At 42.8% G+C, this 22,083-nt stretch overlaps 1 protein-coding gene across 1 annotated transcript; it reads right to left on the reverse strand.

Moving 5' to 3' along the window:
• Positions 1-1,250: 1,250 nt before the first annotated feature.
• cacng3b (calcium channel, voltage-dependent, gamma subunit 3b) lies at positions 1,251-21,073 on the reverse strand. Its single transcript, XM_070923205.1, has 4 exons — positions 20,857-21,073; positions 6,499-6,582; positions 3,620-3,760; positions 1,251-1,762 (listed from the first exon to the last, which is right to left on the reverse strand). Exons 1-4 carry the CDS (start codon positions 21,071-21,073, stop codon positions 1,251-1,253), a joined length of 954 nt encoding a protein of 317 aa, XP_070779306.1.
• Positions 21,074-22,083: the final 1,010 nt, after the last annotated feature.

The following is a 22,083-nucleotide window of genomic DNA, read 5'->3' on the forward strand; positions in this document are numbered from 1 at the left end:
CACCCTGAACCAACAACCTAACTAGTCTACGAGCGACACCCAACGGAAGACAGGACCGAAAAGAGAAAGAGAGGGTGAGAGGAGGTGTGTGGAGGGTGGCGGTGAGGTGAGTCATGGGGCTACACAGAAAAATGTGGAAGGGTGAGAGGTGATGAGTGAAGGCGGACAGACGAACAAATATTTAATCATCTCTTTACGTTTCAGGTGAAAAAAATAAAATCAAGAGACGACTCGTGTGGCTTAAAACAGGGATAAAAGGAAGCACCAATGATCTAATTCATTAGTTTTGTTGAGTCACACCTTTTCCCCCTCGAACAGCTGACCTGTAGTCAGTGTACCCCTTTCCCTTCATCAAAAAATCAATATGCAGGTTTAACAACTGACCTGGGATCAGAGAGATAGGGGGTAAACATTACCAGGAATGAGCTCGAGTCAGTTTCAGTTCAGCCTGTTATGAAGTGAGCTTTTCCATGATTAAATCAATCAATCAGTATGAAAGGAGAGTATCTACAATATGTATAGAAAACAATAACTAGTGCCACAAATGTGCTGCCACTGAATGGACAAACTGCATCTTCAATTTATATTTTCAATCTGGCTGAACTGAGAATGAATCAGTCTCTCTCCTGAGGTGTTAACTTCCGCACTTTTAAACAGTATCGTAATCAGAGACAGCTCGGAGCTCTGAGGCTGTTCCCTGCACTAATCCAACTCTGCTGCTATCCAAAAAGGTCAGGAGGACAGAGGTCAAAAGGTCAAAGATCACACAGAGTCTCTCACCTCTTTCCCCTTCTCCTTTAGTTCACATTATTTTCACTTTTTTTTAGGAGAAGTTGCCCCAAACAGCAAACCACTTACGATATGCTTTTAAACTTGGGTCAAACCCCACCCCCCCCCCCTCGAAAAAGCAAGAAAGTCAATTTATGAACACAAATCTCATGAACATAAATTGAATGTGCCTTCATATGTAAGGAGTTACAGGTATAACTACAGTGATATGTGGTAAAGTGGAGTTGGGAACAACTTCTCCATCGAAACCGACCCTGCTACACACACTGAAACTCTCACAGGGCTCAGGATTCACAGTTCAAAGGCTAAAAGTTCACAGTTCACAGTCAAAGTTTATCAAACCCCTTTCCCACCCCGTAAACCCTGTGTGTCCCCTGCTTTTGCTCGCACTCCCCCTGTATTTCTCATCATCCTCTTCGTTGATACTCTGATTGGGCGATATCTGCTGCAGCCAGCGCCTCTCAGACGGGCGTGGTCCTGCGGTTGGGGTCCTTGCTGTAGTCTTTAGTGAGCGTGCTGCTCTGGAGGAAATCCCTCTCTGAGTTGAGCAGCCCGCCCATGCCGCCGCCAGATTTGGTGCCGGCGTTGCCTGCTTCACGGGGGTTGAGCGTGTACATGGGCATCTCGGAGGCGGCGGGCCCTGTGTAGCCGCCTTTCCCCAGCGGTGAGGTGTCGCGGCTGGGGGCCTCGGAAGAACGCACGCTGGAGCGACGCCGGAAGCGGTAGCGATAGGAAGGGATGCGGCTGAAGGCGGACTTTTTGATGAGCTCGGTGCGGGACTTGGCCCGTAGCTTGCGGTGCTTCTCGATGAACATGTGCACGGCCAGCACGCCCACCATTTCCGCCATGATGAAGGACAGGGCGCCAAAGTAGAAGGACCAGCCGTAGGAGTAGGACTTTTTGCTGTCACTCTGACCCGGGTCACCCGAGTTGGCTGAGATATAGACAATAATTCCTATGATGTTACTGAGCCCTGGAAGGGAAGGAAAGAAAGGGTATAATAATAAGAGACAGGAAAGGAAAGGATGTGAGAGTGGCCTGCTCATCCAGACAAAAACAATGCGAGAACAGCACACAATGTCATCGTAAGAGAGAGAGATCGGCTAGTAAATGAAAACAAAGCACAGGAAACATACATAGTCAAGAATGACTCAAAACACAAGACTTTGCGTCTACAGCCGTGCTAGCAGCTCTGTGACTTTGGCACAGCAGTGCTAGAGCTAAATGCTAACAGGTTCACAATGACAATGCTCACGCAAAGATGTTTAGCAGGTATAATATTCACCATATTCAATATCTGAGTTTAATTTAGCATATTAGCAACTAAAGTTATTAGTTGTGAAGGTATTTGGACAAATTAAAACTTTGACCTGATGATATTTGGAAAGCTAAGGTTTATAACATTTCATCCTGAGGGGGACATGGACATGGGGGACAATAATTGTTGAGATATTTCAGTTTGGACGAAAGTGTTGGATCCACGCCGCTATTGTGGCTAAAAATCCAGAAAAGTTAAAGACCCGACAAAGTGGCAGATTAGTGAAAGTGAAAGTGAGAGAAAATTTGAGAGAGAAAAAATGTCAGAGCAAAAACCTGAGAGGAATGGGCAGAGAGGAAGAGTGACGGGGAGACAGCCAAATGAAATAAAGCTAAGTAACGGGAGGAGAGCATCAGAGCGAGGGAGTGGAGCTGGATTGAAACGTTGGAGAGTCATTGCACACAGCTGGGCTCTCTTATTCCATATCATTAGTCCAGAATACAGTGCTCATGCAGTCTGGTGGAACGCACAGAATGGGGACAATTAGCCAGCTGTAATTAACCAGAATCAGCCCCGCACTATTGTGGTAAATAATTACCAATTTGGCTCCATGAATTTACTACAAAACCCAATGGGACCCTACACATCCCACTAAACAGCAATTACAACCCTTTGTGTGTGTCAGGGGCAAGAGCACAAGTGTGTGTGTGTGTTTATGAGAGACTAAGTGTCAGCATCCATGTGATAGATTATGTGTGTGAGTGTGACCGTGTGTTTATGCGCTCACACACCCGCACAGTGCATCACAGCGGCATCATGGTATTCTTGCTGATTGATTAATCAGCTGCTGTGCCCAATTTCAGCACTCTGGCTTCTCACACAGGCACTTCTGTGTCCTTTAGATGCCTAACGGGCTCCTTCTGCAAATATTTGAGTGCTGCACCTCCTCTGTTTAAAGTGGCTCCACAGTAACGCAGCTACACACACTCATAGACACACACACACACACACACACAGATCTCAAATGCAGCGGGCATCCTTGTATTTAAATTTAAAATTATAGATTCCTTAAGATCAGACATATTTGAGCCTGCTGAGCTCCTCCTATCAGGTCAGGCTCATTTGGCTGGTACTGCAGCTAAGATGGCTGCTATGTTGTGTTTAACACTGTTGTCATGGAGATGAACATCAGTACACTGAAATGTTAGGGCTTGCCGCACCTCATGCACTCTGCTCACAAATAAAACAATTCTCATTTCCACTACAACCACATACAAAGTCACCATTTTAGGTGGGTAGGGCTCGTTATTGTTTTGTTTACTTTACTTTTCAAACTAAAAATCACATAATAAAAGTACAATTTTTTTTTCTTACAAAAATGTAAATGGAAGCATAGTCTGAGCTGTTTTCGACACCAAAGGCTGGCAACAAGAAATGCCACAACTTCATGATGTGTGGGAACAAAGTGGGGGGATTTCAGTTTAAACAGATATCCTCTTTTCAGAAAAATTAAACCCAATTAGTGCTGCACTGATGACTGATAACCACCGTACCTTCACTCTATTGACTGACCTGCAGAGACGAAGAAGATTCCTGCACTGAGGATGACGTTGTGTCGGCTCCGGTAAAACTCACTGGCGGCCACACAGAGCCCCCCCAGGAACAGCAGACCCACACTCATGATGGGGAAGATACTGGAGGCACGCACAGCACCTGTACACACACACGAAGAGTGGAAACACATTTATAACTTGCTGTGTAAAGATGTTGCCTTTCAGAATGAAACTGATGACGGATCATTTGTGTTTAGATTTCAATCACAGGTAAGAACCTCCTGTGAATGTGACAGTTTCATTTTATTGTTGACTGGGTCTCTCAGTTTTGTATGTGCCCCTTATTTGTATTCATTAATTAATTTATTTCTAATTTTCTACTCCATGCTTTGTAATGTCTTCTCCTGTGACCCTGAAATGATGTAAAGATCTACTTGCTACCAACCTTTTCTTTAAAGTTAAGATGTTGAGTGTGATGGATAGATTAATTTCAGTGTAATTAAAGAACAAAAACAAGATTACTGAAGCCTGCATTTTACTGAACTGAATTCAATTCAACAAGTCCCATTTTGTAGTAAATCTGCTGGTTTGCTTTACAGCACCATTCAGGAGGAATACACATTTCAAAATAGCAGACAGCATACTGTAGAGCAAAGGGTCAATGGAAAAAAATCACATTTACCATATTTGTGAAAAAAGGGAGAAAACACAGCAACATAGTGAGTGAGTGAGTGAACAGTGCAGATATTGCTGTCCTTAACCCCTTTATTTTAGAGGACCAAAGCTAATAAATCAACATAAATAGTATGAAAATTCCTACACCCTCAAACGCTCTTAAAGCTGAAAATTGGCACTCTTTCAAACCCACTGTGCTGGAAGACAGAGCTAAAACAATGAAAAATGTGTCACACACACACACACACACACACACACACACACACACACACACACACACACACATAAACACATGGGCCAGTGTGCTGCTACATGCTTGACTGAGTCTGAATCCAGAACATGTTAAAGCATTCAGAGGCCTTGTTTGAGAGACAGAGAGAGAGAGAGAGAGAGAGAGAGAGAGAGAGAGAGAGAGAGAGATGGATGTAGAGGGAAAAGATGGACAAAAACCAAGACAGATGGAGAGTCGCGCTGACACATATGCAGGGAGAAATAATGAAGAGCAGAGAGGATGAAAATGAAGGCGAGGCTGCAGAAGGAGTGAAATATTTGTCAGAGCCCCATATGTGTACATGATGTGATACCATATTGAAGGATATTCGCAAACAGCTTGTCACGCACAACTGAGCTGTGTGGTATTTTTAGACATCTTGAAAAGCCGATGCGCACTCATACATCACAGGTGTATCATTACGACAAAAAATGTAGATCATCCGGCCAGTAACATGTTTGAGTTCTCGATTGTGAATCTGTTTTTCTTTTACGCTTCTTGCGATCCAAAACATTCCCAGCATGACAGACAGCTGCAGTGACCAGTGGCGTTGCGCGGCTGAGCGTATAAGCCCCGCCCCTGTGGCCCACACCCCTGGGCTGTATGAAATGCCGGTCACTAGGTCCTCGCTCCCCATTGGCTGGCCTGCTCTGAGGCCTGTGATCTAATTGGCTGCCTCTGGGGATGTTGCTCCATGTTCAGTGGAGCAATGACAAAGATGCACAGGCTGAATCCATTTCCCCCTTTTTTTGTTGTTGCTCCGTCCATCTTTACTCTGTGTTTACTGTGGGAGAACAGACAGAGCCCCCTCCTCTCTGTTTTCCACTAAACCACCTTCTCTGTATATCTCTGTGGCTGCATCCTTTTTTCTCTCTGGAAATAACAAGGTGCTCCCTCCTTTCTTCTTTGTCATTTTCTCATCATGCCAATGTTTTTTCCTTAATGTTTCTGATGTATTTACTAATAAAACCCTGGCATCTCTTGTTCATCTGTCTCCTCTCTCTCTCAGATACTAGTCATTCTTCTCAGCAAATGTTACGTGAGGTAGTTCTATCAAACACATCTGCAGCGATTTCCTCTCTGCTGGATGTTTCTCCCCATTAAAGATCTTATTTAACTGACTGTTTGTCTGCTCTAATGTAAACTGGCTAACTGGCTAGTAACCGAGTGTTACTTCCAAGGCCAAGGAGCATGTTATTAACTAACATCTACGTCCGTGGATTTGTGGAAGTTTACACTCCAGCCAAGATAGCGTTACTTTTGCCAAACACACCTTGAAAGCCTTTTTTCATGTAATGTTAAAAGTGAAAACATACAGTGTGAAAATACAAACATATGTAAGCTAAGCGGCTAAACAAGTTTATGTTAGAATTGAAAAAGGGTCTGATCTTTTCCTTGTCATATTCATAACACCAGGAACTAACTAGCTGTACACTGCAATATGACAAAGAAGTGGTTCCTTTCTTTCCATGTCTACTATACATGTGATGTCAAAGGGTGAGGATGCTGACTTTATGCAACATGCAGCCTCAGTCTTTTAGCACGATATCATGTATGTAGTCATCAAGTGCATATTTAAGACGCATGTTATTAGATTCTTGTCTTGGCGGCCTTGTTATCATTGTAAAGTGCGTAAGTGCTGGAGTGGAAAGCTTGACGGGCGTAGCAACAATAACTCGAATGGTCAATTTAATCACTTCAATTACATTTTAAACCTTTCATATTAGAATGGGTTAGTATATTTTTTATAACATATTTCAGATTTCAGGTCTTCCCTTATCACATGGGTCTCATTATGATGCATGTTATATTGTAAGTTTAATGTCCAAATTTTCTCAACCTCAAGATTGGGACCTTTTAGTGAATATTGCAATGTGTGTGTGTGTGTGTGTGTGTGTGTGTGTGTGTGTGTGTGTGCATATGCATTGTGCTTGTGCTCGTATCAAACTTACGGAGGAGGTATTCAGCAGCATCTGCTTCATAGTCAGCGTCCTCTGGGAAGTGATCAATCTTCTTACACACACCTCTGAATGTTCCTGCAGAGCAGAAACACAGATCAGTTCAGCTCAGATCAGATCAGATTTGTTCCACAAGAGAAAATTAAATACCGTTTGTTTCACTTATACTTAAAAACTCACTTAAATCTCACATAAAAACACTCACACACTGGGTTTCTACTGGTCATGCTAATTTGGAATATTATAAACCCTGAAGACACGTCTCGATATTCGATAAATTCTCAGTGGAATTCAAGATCAGTTTATAGCAGAATATATTTCCTAACTTATTCCACCTGTCCATGACCTGCTGGTTATAACATCCCAACTGTAGTTCAAATCTTTCTGAGCCAATAACCCAAGAATAACAAACTGGAAATGGACAAAACCAGTTATGTCCTGTGATTACTGTGAATCTTTCATGATTCCTTAATGGTCACAAGCATTTCTTGCACTCATTATTGCAAAGTCTTATTTTACTGTCGCACTCAGTTAAATTCCTAAAAAGCAAAGTTATTGTGATGTTTTCATCGCAGCAACCACTAGCAAGGTTTAACACTAGGTTTCTTTAATTTAATTAATCAGTCACGTTTTTGATTTAAGACAAATGATCATTTAGTCATAAAAGTGTCACATATAATAGGTAAAAAACATGGGTATTGGAGTTGGATTGTTGGATTTAAGTAATAGTCAATAATCAGTCATCTTCTCATGTGATTGTACGGCATAAAATCACATTTTCAGGAGAGTGAACATGTACACATCCTGTACGCGGACATGAATATACATCAAAAGCAGAAAAAACTGCAGAAGAGAAAGAGAGAGAGATGACAGACGATGCAGGACAGAGCTGTTGCCTTCAGGGTATATGTAGGAAACACCAATGAAAAGCCTTATCACACCCCGCACACACACACACACACACTGCCACTAAAATACAGACATCAAGTGCACAAACACATCAGCTTAGCTCATTAAACTGATACATGAACACTATCAATCATGCATGTAAGTGAAAGCCTTCGGTATCTAGATTGTTTATATCAGTGTAAGTCAGTTAGTGTGTGTGTGTGTGTGTGTTTGTGTTGTATTGACTAGGATGCAGTCTCCTACGAGTGTGCCGTGTGTCAGGCAGAGAGTGACTCATCCTCCTTAGTACAAGTCCTCCTCAAACACTCAAACACACACACACACACACACATCCATCAGCATCCCTTGTGCGTTTATGTGTGCCGTGCACGTACGTGTGTGTGTGTGTGTGTGTGTGTGTGTGTGTGTGTGTGTGTACACCGCATGAAGCTTCATTCCCACCCATCATTCAGTCCCATTCACACATGGTCAACACCACAGGGGATATGAGAGAGAGAGGGAGGGAGAAGGGTGGGGGTGGGGGGGGTAGTGAGGAGGGGTGAAGGGGAAGAGGATAGAAAGCGAGATGAAGGAGGATGAAGAGAGAGGAAGTGCCGGTTGAAAGAGGTTTGGTGGTAAAACGACACGGTAGAATTAGAGAGAAATGGGAGGATAGAGGCTGGCGATGAACAACGAACGATTCAACCTAATTGCTTATTTGCATATGAAGAGCTTCTTTCCAGCATCCACACTCAGAAAATCATTCATAAATTGATTCATCCAGCTCACGCAGTCAGGGATAGTAACTAACCTCTTACTGAGACTATAGAGTGTTTGATATCCAGATTTAATACAGTAATAATCTGTAACATTTTCATATGAATCAAAGTCTGTTTTGCTACACCCTTACATTCAACAAACACTCACAAGTATATGTATAGTATCATCTTTGCACACCCTCTTAACGCTGTTATCCAACAGCTCTTCAGACTTTCATTTATGATTTTCCGCTGGTTCACAAAGGAAAAACTAAACACAAATCCATATCTGGAGCTTTGATTTTCACACACAGGATTTCAAAATTGATGCTACGGCTGCATATACTTAAATCTGTGTCTGTATTCCCTTTTCCTGCTCTCCCTCTCCGTTCTCTGTCCTGTACAGAGGTGATCCAGTGTGATCTTTGGGTTTTGGAGTGTTTGTTGGACAAAACAAACGACATTTGAAGACATCACCTGACAACTCTGGGCATTTTTCACAATTTATTTACATTTCATGGACCAAAAGAATAAGCGATTAATCCAGAAGTTAATCAACTGTAATGAAAATAATCATTAGTTGAAGCCTTAAACCACCCACATATTATCACCAATTAAGGAATATTAAAGAATATGGCTGGTGTTATTCTAAATCTTTCTATTTATTGTCAAGAAATCCCATGTAAAATGCATTAGTCTGTTTCAACTCCAACTCGCTCACTGATGTTTTTTAAATAGTTTTTGGACAACAATGGAGCTCTATGGCACAGAGGAATAAGATATATCAGGCTTTGGATACACAGACAATTGTTGGTACGATCAATTCATTGTTGGTTTTGGTCTTTTCATGGGATTTGTTGATAATAAAAAAAACACAGAGTACTGCGCTCTTTATTCTTTAATGTGGCCTTGTTTGACTGGAGTCACAGAAGGTAATTGTAGACTTAGCTGTTCCTGTTGGACGCATTAAGGTGTAAAGCTTCATCAGTCAGAGCTCTGCCTTGTGTCTGTCGGCCGGGAAATTTATTATACCTCCTGCCTTTTAATGTATCGAACCATCCTGATGTATAGAGCACCAATGAAATGGCAGTGAAACACACACACACACACACACGCACACACACACGCACACACAAACATAGAGGATGGTGTGGAGGCAACAGAGAGATAGATGGCTGCTTTTATTTCTTTCTCAGTGGCCGAGAATCTAAATCACATCTGAATAAACACAGTTAAATGCACACACACGCACACCCTCATTATCACACACTGTGCTAGTGTACCTGCTGACGTCACACAATTACTTCCTAGAAAATAAATATCTGCTAAAAATAACCCAAACACACACAGACACATAGGGAGAGCCATTAAGACTGTTGTGTTGCACCTCCAGGTCAGCGTGTTCATCATGATAATGTGTGAGTAACAAACTGGGAAGCACTGGGAATCTTCAAAACAATAAGACACCAAGACACACAGAAAACAAGCCAGCAAGTCCTATGATTCATTTGGAGTGAGCCACACTGTTTGGTGAATTAGGATTAATATGAAAATAAGTTTGTAATTTAGTTTGTCTTCTTAAAGGACATAGACTGTATTTAAAGCTTAAAGTTGAAAAGTTTGACAATTAGATACATGGCAACAGGAACTACCGACTGTTCATCCGACCTCGAAAAACAAACCTGAATTTAGGAAAATGAACACATTGCAGCTTTCTTTTCGGCAGAGCACCGAGTTGAAATTCAGTGCAGGAGCAGTGCGCCGGTTTCTTTACATGAACTAAGTAAGGAAAAAACATGGACCAGTTGCCATCCTATCGTTGGATAAATATGGACCATAGATCAATCTAAATGTTTAAATATGGTCCAAAAAAACCGAGCAGGTAGCAGCGTAACAATCTGAATCAGTTCTGGATCAACAGAACTGAAAATACATTGTCACCGTCCTGCTTCTGCAACCAAACGTGTGTGTTTGTGTGTGCGTGTGTGGGTGTACATGTCACTTATTTCTCAGACCACACCGAGGTTTTTGGAGAGCTACCTCCGAATGCTGTGAGTGCGTCTGTAGCTGTCATACAGGCTTATGTCAAGTGTCACAAACCTTTTTATGATCTCGTCTAAGAGAAAGCCGTGCAACACACACACACACACACACACACACACACACACAAGGCCAAACAATACTTGAGTTTACGAACACATTTATCACACAGACTGGATTGAAAAGGTGGATACACTTTTGTTTTATGAATTAAAAAGCTGTCAACAAACCCACTGTAGGTTTGATGACATCCCTCCGTCTAACTTTTGTTCTTGTCCTGTGTAGTTTTGTCTTCCTTTCAACCTTCCTTCTCTGACATCTGCTTACTCAACATTTCCATTTCCCTTACCTTGGTTGCTTTCACCTTCTCAATTTGCTTTCCTTTTGCTCTCTCTCTCTCTCTCTCTCTCTCTCTCTCTCTCTCTCTGTGTGTGTGTGTCTCCCAGCCAGCGTATTGTGTGAACGAATGTTAATTCAGATTGATTATGCTGTAAACCTCAACTTCAATGATATTAGCCCTCCAGGTTGCAATGGCTTATTTGAATATCACTAAGCTTTCCGGCACAGGACAACGCCTCCAGAGGAGACGGAGGAAGGCAGAGATAAAGACAGACCACCTAAAACCTTTTAGAAAAAGTGAATGAATTATTTCAGTGCTAATGCTAATACCTAATCTGCATCCCAACATATTTATGAGAAATTTCAAAATGTAAAAAATGTACATGCATGGGGGGGTGGCTTATACAGTAAAATCCACTGCTAGACACTCTAGAGATGGAAAAAATAAAAGAGCCATCAATACATATGGGCTTAACTCTGCAATAACAAGATGTTACTTAATTAAAATCATTGCCCACATTTCCTCTGAAAGAAAAACTGTGATCCCATTTGAGAGATAAACAGATCCCTAACAAGACCAATAAAATAGACCCACACAGGATAGTCTCATTCTGGAGAGGGGAGTACGCACTTAATCAATAAGCAATTATTTCATTCACATTTCATGGCTTTAAGGGTTTTTCAGTTCTTGAGATTTTACTCATACCTGTACACATCCGCATCTCCCCATGACGGCTTACTGATGAGAGTCTTCTAATTAATATTCTTTATTAAGATGCAACACAAGTAGTAGATTTTGACGAGTCGTCCACAGTAGCCGAGGTTATTGCAGTGATTAAAACCCTTCACCAAGAATCCGTCTCACTCAGACTGAAGGACAAAGAACAATTACAGTGAGGTTCCTAATGGACACTTCCATTATTAAATGTGCAAAATTCTAGTGGCATTATATCAGTGGCCAATTGGATATAGTCCTTCCCAATATTATTTCCCAGATGGAGTTCATGAAATAATAGGACTACTTGTTCAGTGTGCCTGAAAGTTTTGGATCCGGACTGAAGATGGTACTCTGGATTAAGATTCCCACGCATTGATTTATTTATTGTGGCCTACCACTCTGACAAGTTAGTCTATGTTCTTAACACAATGCTGTCAATCTCGGAGACCCAACTCTTCAAATAAGTTATTAGCGTGCACGTAAGGAGCCTAGCTAGTAACGATAGCTATAAGTTAACGTTAGAATGCATCTGGGTTGTTGAGGTTTGTGCGCTGCTTGTGCAAGTGCATGACGCTATGTTAATTCTTTAACTCTGAGTCAGCGTCCTGGTCTCCTACCACCACAAATAGAATCTAATTCTGTGGCAAACACTGGATTGTATTGTTTACACAATTAATAACATAACTCGACAGTCTCATTGACAGTGTGGAACTAGACAAGGATCCCCGTTCTTATCATTAGTATATGCTATTACGATCTACCACGTAGACAATATTATTCTTTATACATAAGAACCCACATCCTCTCTGCCTTAAAACTCAGGCTATAAAGTAAACTTACAGCCTACACGTCATGAACAGATAGGATTTGATTGGCTGTATCGCAATAAGGTCTCATTTACTGTATTCCATCAAATTAATGCAAAACAAGTGGACTCCATCATGAATAATAATAATAATAAAAAAACATACATGTCTCCCTTCTGGTTGATTTACAGAACAGACATATATACTATAGCAGACAAAAAAAAGCAATTTAGTTTCAGGTGGACCTTGATATTACAACAGCTCACTTTCATAACAGGAAACAGCATGGAGATGACTTTTCCTGCAAAACTATAAGAAGGTCTGGACACAGAAGGATACATTTCTGTTGACTGGCTTGAATCTTATCTACACTCATTTTACATTTTGTTTGTGTTGATTCCACACACAGTTAACCATTTCATTTCATACATGCAAATGCTTATGATCACAAGCATCCGCACACATATCCATCGACACAAAAGCTCATTTGTAATTGGGACACTGCTGGTTTGTTTCTCTAATTCAGTGCGCCTCTAAGGTCATGGATGCATGTGCTCCGGCATTCAAGTGTTAGTGTGTGTGCGTGGTGGATGCATGTGTGTCTAATTAACAGCAAACTAAGGAACACACACACACACACACACACACACACACACACACACAGGGAAACGACATACATACTAAGATAGCAAAAACACACACAAAGTATTTTTCACATAAACATGCGCTCACACACACACAAAGTGGGAGCATCTATCAGGAGACATTTGCCTCACAAAGGTCAACGTGGCCTGAGGGCAGCTGCAACCACAGCCACAGCAAGGCATTATGGGACACAGCGAATGGGGATGGAAGTCCAATGTGGGCCTGTGTGTGTCTCAGTGTGTCATGTGGTTTAGTTTCTCCCAGTATGCTGCTGCTGTCACTTATGTATAAACGCATGCACGTATGAACATGAGCACTCCCTCTTGTGTCATAGTGTTTCTTCTATTGTGACCATGATGTCACAATAGAGTTCATAGCATATTTAGAAAGCACAGTCCCAAATAAAAACCTCAGTAGAGAGAGAGAGAAGAACGTGTACTTGCACTAATAATAATTAATTGCAGCTACGTCCCAAACAGGCCTGTCATGTTAGAATATAGGCATCACAGAACATTTAGTTAATGAAGACCTTTGTTTGAATGCCAAAAAGCAAACTGATGAAGCCAGCAATGTTTCAGCTTCCATGTCTGAAAGCGCTCTTGAGATAGACACACAGTTGAACACACACACAAACACATTTTAAAATGATGTATGAATACAGTAGTAGAGAAAGTCCAAGGGCTTAAAGACGAGAGGTAGAGGAGAAACCCTTTCCATTTCACTGCCTCCTGACTAACTGCTGGCTGTTCTTAAGCGTGCCGAGCTGCAAACACACTTTTATTATTTAGCTTTACCTCACATCTTACTTTCTCTTTTTGCGCCTCAATACCTGTTTTTTTCACTCTCCTCTCCTTTGCTCTCTGCCATCTCTACCTTTCCCTGGTCAGCCTGCTCTCTCTGCTGTGTTTCTTCCATCTGTTGAATTATCTTATCTAACTTGACTTAGCCAGCTCTTTCTCTCTGCATCTATTTCCATCTTTTACTCTTATTACATCAACGTAGTCAAGCTATATTGTCATGTCAAAGGTGGGCAACTCTGACCAGTTAACACGCTGTATGATTACAAATAAAACATAAATATCTGCCAGGTGTATCAGTCTAGGTCTACTTGTGCAATTACAGCAAAGTAACGCAGTATGCATACTAAACAGTGAAAATGTTCCACGAGAAAAAAACAATAGTGCCTCAAATCAAGGTTAAAAAGGAGACAAACACAAACAACACTGTGTGTCCAGATGCCCCCATGATTGTGACGAGATGGCCATGAGGTGCCAGCTGTTTGTCCTTGATCTAACTCTCTCTCTCTCACACACACACACACGCACACGCACACACACAGTATGTACAGCAACATCTGAAATATTTGACTGACATGAGAGCAAGCCTATCTTGCTCACAGGTTTACTTTCAGTGTAGTGAGAGAGCCTTTCAGAGTCTTTTGTGTGTAGAAACTAAAGCGGTTTGGGCAAAATTTTACTTGCATATTTAATTTCCAGAAATGCATTTCATGTTCTAGATAATGCTATTTCAATGAAACTGAATAGGCTTTTTCCCCCCCAATATTGTTACCAGCCGATTTAGTTTACGTGACGAGGAATACTTTTTTTTCTGCTTCCAAAGGCTTCCATGAAGTTTGAGAACCACTGCACTAACATAAGCTTAATTATTACAGAAACATGCATAACAATGTCAATCTCAACCTAACCCCAGTGAAGAATTAATGGATTTTTTCCAGAATGCAGCTGCCGTTACAACACAGCGGGGACACCACATATGTTCACAGCAACAAGTGCTTCATACAAAATGACAAAGGTAATTTGTCAGTCAGGGGATCACCAAAGTTTTTATAATTCATCCTGAGGGAAACATGAATGTCTGTACCAAAGTGGTGGACCGACGGACCAACCAACAGATATCGTCTTCCTCAGAGACTCGTCGCTAGTGTGACTAGAAACAACTTGGTTAAGGTCAGGAATTGATCGTGGTCATGGTTAAAAGAAAAGAAGCACTTACAGTCGGTAGGAAACAGGGGTCCCCCTTGTTAAATTAACACTCTCCGTATGCTCAATTAGCCATCCCGAACTCCTTCCTACAAGGTTTTCTGGTGTTATAACAACATTATGCTACTTCCCCTCTGCTTCGGGGAGAAAATATGTCTGTCAGTAAAATGTAAACATTGGTCGTTTTAGGCATTTGAACAAATGACCAATGCTGTAGTTATTGTGGTGAGGACAGCCTCGTTCCCAGGAGAGCTGTACTTAATCAGTTGATGTGTCGTCTAAAAGCATGCATGTGAGTGGCCTGTCTCAGCCCAGCCACATGCACACACCAACACATGCACTGAATATAAAGCGTTTTGTCAAGTAGAAAACAGAGGAGAAGGAGAGGAGGGAGTGAGGGAGAGGAAAGGAAGTTGAAAAGCAGAGCAAATTGGACTGCTTGTTTCCTCAGAGCGCCTCTGACAGCTAAGTGTGGGTGACTGTGCCTCCTCCTCTCTCTCTCGATCCCTACCACTCTCACTCTCTCTGATTACCTCTTTCCAGGCAAAGGAGAGAGAAGATGGGGGGAGAGGGAGAGGGAGAGAGAGGAAGAGGCTAGTTTCCACGGTGATGCCTGATGAAAGAGAACGAGACAGGTTCTGCTTGGTTGCACACCTCTCCTCTTTCTCTCTCTCTTCTTTCCCCTCCTTCTCTGTCTGTTCTTCCTCAAACGCCCATTTTCTCCTCCTCTCTTTCTCCAAAACATTTCTCTGTTCCCGTTTCTCATCGTCCCTCCTTTACTCTACCTCATTTTCGCTACTCTCATTACCAAAACATCCATTCATCCCTTTTCCAATCTCCCCGTCATCTTCTCTCGTCTCTTCTCACTTTTGTACCTGCTTGTTTCTACCATCCAGCCACACCACGTTGCCAAAATGATGTGGGCACACTAACATTACACCCACATCTCATTCAAAAACAAGGGACATTAACATGCTGCTGTAACAACCTGGCTGCAGAAATTTGCTCCCATTCAGCCACGAGAGCATCAGTGAAGTCAGGCACTGTAGTGGGGCGATGAGGCCTTGCTTGCAGGCCGCGTTCCAGTTCAACCTGAAGGTGTTTGATGTGGTTCTTCCGCACCAACCTTTTCTTCCACAACTTCGCTTTGTGCACCAGGGGCATTGTGGACTTGACAGAGCAAAGGGCCTTTCCCAAACACTTCCCACAAAGTGCACTATTGTCTAAAATATCATTGTATGCTGCTAAGATTTCCCTTAATTGGAACTAAGGGTTGTAGCTCAAACAGCCGTGGACTAAAAACACACAAAGGTACCTATATGTGGTTTCTCCCCCCCCCCCTCCTTTTGCTCTCCATCTGTGTCCTTCATTCCTTCCCCCACCTCCCTCTTTCTTCATTCTGTCCTTCCTCCCGCAGGCACCTGGGTGATCATTTTTGTCCTCATCTCTTGTTTAAAACCCTGTTCCTCCTCTCTATTACCAGGTGATCATTTAGATCCCCGGCGTGGTCAAACACTCCCCAGAGATTCACCTGAAACAGAGGCCGTGCACAGCTCATCCATCACTTTCCACCCACCACCCCTCTCCCCTCCTTCATTCATGCACATTCTGGTCTCTCTTCATTCATGCTCTGTCTCCATCCTCTACCTCCCTTCCTCCCCCTCCTTCCTTCTCTCCTCATTTCCTGGCTTTCTCACGCTCATTTATCACAGAGGGAACGTAACACCTCAGTACACCTGCGCAGACACACAACAACACATTCACTGCATGCCAGAAATCCCAACCTGACCACACACAAACAGTCGGTAGGTAAGAGGAAACACAAAGATACTATTATGAGTAAATGGCAAGTTAAAGCTCACTACACTTACAGTAAAATAGACCCCATGTACACCTGGTATTAACGAGTGATCTATATCTGGAGACCTCACGGACAAGACGTTACAAATTCTTGTTAAATATGTGGAATCAGTGTGGTATTAAAATATTTTTATTGGGAGTAAATATGTTGTCATGTAGAATTCATACACTTTCCCGTAAAGGGAAACAATTAAAATAATAATAATAAATATTCTCTGGATAGGTATGTATTTTCTTCTATTTCTTTCAGTGGTTGTGCTTTATGTGATGTCAAGTTAATCTGAAAAAGACTAGCGTGAATCGTTCAGTGACAATATGTATTGTTTCTCTGCAATTGCAGGTATGTGGCTTTATGTATAGATATGGTTTTGCTCTAATACTTTATTTTGGTTAATTACTTATTTTATGAGAGTCCTTTATATTTTTTACATGTTTGTGCATATTGTGCTCTCTTCCTTCTCTTCCTCCACTTTTCACTGGGAAGGCACAGAGAGCATTTAGCACAGACTCGTGAATGCTTTGTTTCTCTACAATTGCAGCTGTTATGCCGGTGCCTTGCAATAAAATATGTATTAATGCTGGAAAACAGTCCTGGATCTCTATTTAGGTCAGCAGGTCTGGCAGACTTTTCAACAAATATGGCACATCCCAGGTCAAGGTAACTGATGCCGATGTTGGGGCTCTACTTACTTTTCCTTTGCTGAAGAAGGGGTCGCTTTTAGCTTTTTGCCAGATAGCTTGAGATAGCAGGAAGAGGCTGATCTAGATGAACTTTCAACTAGTTGGGCAGAGATTTCTTTTAAGAATGTGGTGAAACTGTACAGACTGCATTCACACCTGACTGAGATCCGTCAGGTACAATTCGTACCTGACCTTCCATTTCAGTGCATTTTTCTTTATCCAGATGATATCCTGATACAGATTACATGTTACGGTGTAAATGGGGTTGTACGCTATTAAAGTAGAAGCCTAATTACACCACAGAAAACAAACATTCTTTGATAAAACAGGACGGCTCTTAAGGCTTACTCACTTTCGCCCATATTGTCTGTGAAAGAAACTGTGCCACTGTAAAATGTGCATGCTATATGCTGCACAGTACATATGCATGACTGCTCTATACATTTACTGTAGGAACACTGCATACATGATGTTTTTCTACCCCCCTCTCTCGTTCCATCTCTCCTTCACTCACTCTCTGATGTCAGGCAGAGTGCAAGCCACATGTACACGAGTCAGAGACATCCATTTCCTGTCAGTTTATGAGGCGTTTATGAATTATAAAACCGTGACAACCAGGGACCCAGAATGAGCGAAGGGGGGGATACGATGGGCAGAATGAGAGACGAGATAAGAGAACTTACTCACTGTAGTTGTGTTATGGTGTGTATGTGCATGAGTGAGTATATGTGCATCTGCATGTTTTTGTGTCTGTCGCATCTGAGCCTGTGTGTGTGCATGCACTGACATTGTGCTGACATTGTGTTAACTTGGAGTACTGCTCCCGCAGCTGTGCTTATTTGGTGGCTTGGGAATATCCTAGAATTTGTCTATTTATTCATTCAATTACAAGCGAGTGTGTGTGTGTGTGTGTGTGTGTGCCTCAGTGTGGATGTAAATGAGAGTGTGTGTTCAATAAAGCCTTATACCTGCACCATCTGGCCCTGTAATAGCCTCCTATGCCCCCCAGAATGAGATGGTTATGACTGGCTGCATCTCACTCACACACACACACACACACACACACACACACACACACACTCACACACACACACACACACTCCTACTAGAGGCAATGTATCTTTTTAATGGTAATTGAAATCAAAGTTTACTTGCCCCTATGAAGAGAAGGATCAAAGTCAAATCATTTACACTGAATTATGTGTGAAGTCATAATGAAGCATCTGATAGGAAAAATCTACATTTACTTTTGGCCCCAACTAGGTTGATATGCAACTCACCCCCAGGCCTTAAAGAAATAAAAAGATATATTTGCTGTCTTAAAAGGAGCGAGATGTTTGATAGTTCCATCTCAGTGTGTCTGGTAGCGAGATTGGTCCAAGACATGTTTAGCCTAGCTTCGCACAAAGAATAGAAGCAGGGGGGAAAAGAGGGGAAAAAGCACACCTTCAAACAGCTCCAAAGTTAGGCAGCACCTGGGTTTTGAGCTATGACACAAAAGCAATGTCACCATGAAGACAGGACTTACGAGCTGCTGCATGTGACTGGCTTTCAATTTTTGATCGCCCTGTTGCAGTGGACAGGTTGTCTACAGTCTCAGCAGCTGTTGATATGGGAACATGATACAGCTACCAAGCAATCTACAGACGGCCAGGTATCAAAAAATTGCTGCTTTTTAGAGCCATTTAAATGTCTTTATGTAGGTTTCCATGGATTTGGCTGGAACTCTAGGTTGGAGACAAGTGATTTGACTTTCTTTGACATAAAAATCCAGATTTTAAAATGACATTATGGCATACCTGCTTCATTCGAGATTCCACAGGGAATGCAGAGTACGACATGCAGCCGAGGTCAAAGCCCAGGCTCAGATCTATGATCAAAACACATAAACACACTCACACCAATGTTTCAACCTCAAACTTGCACCTCAGTCTGCTGAGCCACCAAGATGCCCCAAAAACACATTCACCAGTCTCTGTGCTTTCTGTCTTATTGTAAAATTTAACTGCTTACAAATTAAAGTAAACTCATATGAAAAAGGCTGCTTTACCTCTTTAAATTGATCTAATCTATCATATCTTATTTGTCTATCTGCTCCAAATATCCCTGCCCCTTCTACCCTCATCTTGGTCTGGGTTCGATTTTCACCGGATAGCCACAAGACTTGAGGATTGGAAATCAGATGGCTTCATGAACCAGAGAGTCGATCCAATACTGTAGTCAAGCTAAAGACAAGGGATGTGTCCCTGAAGCCAAGTGCCATCAGAGCCAGATTTAATGGGGCAGTTAACCTGGGTTTTGGGGGTTTTATGTTTTATCATCTCACCTGAATAATTAAATGGTGTAAAATGAGGACATAGACCAAATAAGAAGTGCCAGAAGTGATCAAACAGATAGAGGTTATGCTACTGAACTCTACAGAAATGACATTAATATACTTCTGATTGGCAGGAATAGCTATGAAGCTGGCACTAATGTCACATTCTTACAGGTGAGTGTCAGAAGGAGCTGACTGTGGGACTGGAGTTTTAAGTAAAAAATGGCACTGATGCAGTCGCAACAAGCAACAGCCACCACACCTGTGCGATGAATGCGGAGGTGCATGAAGATGCAGTCCTTGTAATGGCCACTAGATCCGAAAGAAAGAACCTAACTTCTCCCCAGAAACACAAAGTCAACACACGTTTTTCCACAACACATAATTCTAAATATTCTCAATGGCCACTGTGCTTATCATCGTTTCTCATGATGACATGTATAACTTAAATGGGGGTGTAATTTGGGAGTGTTTGCATAAATCGACAGGTCTCTCTCAGCTGTAGTGGTTGCCAAATGCACACCTGATCCCACCACCTACCTAGGCTGCGCCACGCTGCCCAAATTAGAGTGTTCTGGCTCCCAACAACAAGACAACAAGATGGCTTCAAAAGAAATAAATTCCTAACAGCACTGTGTGCAGGAGTCCTGGCAACAGTGTGCAGATCCAGGTACTTGTTAGAAGTGCAGCTGACTGGCTAATAACACTTCCAGCTGTCTGTGTTTTCTGTGTACCTTCAGCTATGCAGTGTGATGACAACAAGAGCCGAACTCGCACCAAAGGCAGGATCAATAAATATTCGATTCTGTTCTATTGTATTGTGTTGCAGAGGAAGAGGAGGATGCGGGTGTGAACTCAGGACAGCTTCTTAAAAACTGAGTTTCAGGGATTATGGGACGCTGTCACTCACGCACAGGCAAACACGCACACACGCGTCCACACACACATACACACACACACACACACACACACACACACACACACACACAGGGTACACCAGTGCTAGATAGACAGAGGCAAACAGCAGGAGAGACAGGATGTGTGTACGTGTGGAGAGACTGTGACAGATAAAGACTAACACACACATATGATGCACATTTCCTAGTGTGCATCATGTGTGTGTTAGTCTTTATCTTACATACATACATACAGACATACAGAGAAAAATAGACAGCTAAACACAGAGAGAGAAAGAGAGAGAGATGTCCACGCACGCGCACACACACATAGAGACAGAGGCAGAGAGACCGCAAGAAGAGACAGAGAGACAGACAGCCAGTCAGTCAGACTGATCACGTACCTTCCAGACAGCAGGTTCGCCAGAGGCCGGAGTGCGTCATCACCTCCTCGTTCTTGCGGCTCGTGTCGTTGTCGCCGCTGCTCTTCACGCGGCAGACCCCGCGCGAGTACAGCCAGTAGTCGGTACCGACGGCGATGGTCATGAGGCTGAAGGCGGCGAACGCGCCCACCGTCGTCACGAGCATCTGGACGCCGCGGTCACACATCAGCATCTTCATATAGGCGGCTCCTGTTTGTCTTAATCTTTTTTTCCTCCTCTCTTTTAGATTCACCCTTTTATTTCCTTTATATCCCGCGAGACTTGGAGAGTCAGAGTGAAGGGTTCAACAGACAGGCGCTCAACAAAAACAAAAATGTATACAAATAGAAATATAGGTGAAGGTGGTGATTTTTATAAGCATGGAGCGAAAAATGAAGTACTTGGCTGCCTTGTCCGTTGAGTTGACAAGAGGCTCGTGGCAAAGGGCGGGAAGGTGGGAGGGCGGCACGTCACTTTCTCGCGCATCAAAAACCGGTTTTCACCACCACCAACACCACCCTCATACACACAAACACACACACACACACACACACACACACACAAACACACACGCACACACACACACACACACACACACCGGGGGTTTAACGACCACCGGTTGTCCCCGACTACCCGACACTGCCCTCACTCAGTCAGAGCGGAGGGTAACGGCGATGCCACATTCCGCCTCTCCTTCCCTCCTTCCGTTTATTAGTCCCGGGGTTAGGCAGGGCGAGCTGCGTTAGAGCCGCTTTATCCCCCAGTAACCAGAGATCTTCTCTTCTCCCTCCTCTTCTTCTATGCTCCGTTCTCGCTCTATCTCTCCTTTTTCTTCTTCTCCTCCTCCCTTCCTTCCTTCCTTCCTTCCTTCCCTCCCTCCTCTCTTCTCTTCTCAACTTCTGCTGCTGCTTTTCCAAAACAGCACCCTTATTAATCTGTTAACCATTAACAGCCAAGGTCTGCGTGGGGGGACTCCATCTTTAAAACAACAACAAAAGGGGGGTTAGTTTGTTTTCTTGACTGATGTTAACCGCACAGCACAGGTCAAGGGAGAGGGTTTCTAATGTGTCTCTACTAACACATCTTTGTTTAGGCGACTCGCCCCTCACTCACCGCTGGATTTCTTGACCGGTGAAGGATCCCCTCCTTCGACAATCTCTCTCACAGCAGCGCCAAAATATGAGGCGGCACAGTGGATTTATTCTGTCT

This window comes from Enoplosus armatus, chromosome 17 (genome assembly GCF_043641665.1).
Source record: "Enoplosus armatus isolate fEnoArm2 chromosome 17, fEnoArm2.hap1, whole genome shotgun sequence".
NCBI lineage: Eukaryota > Metazoa > Chordata > Actinopteri > Centrarchiformes > Enoplosidae > Enoplosus > Enoplosus armatus.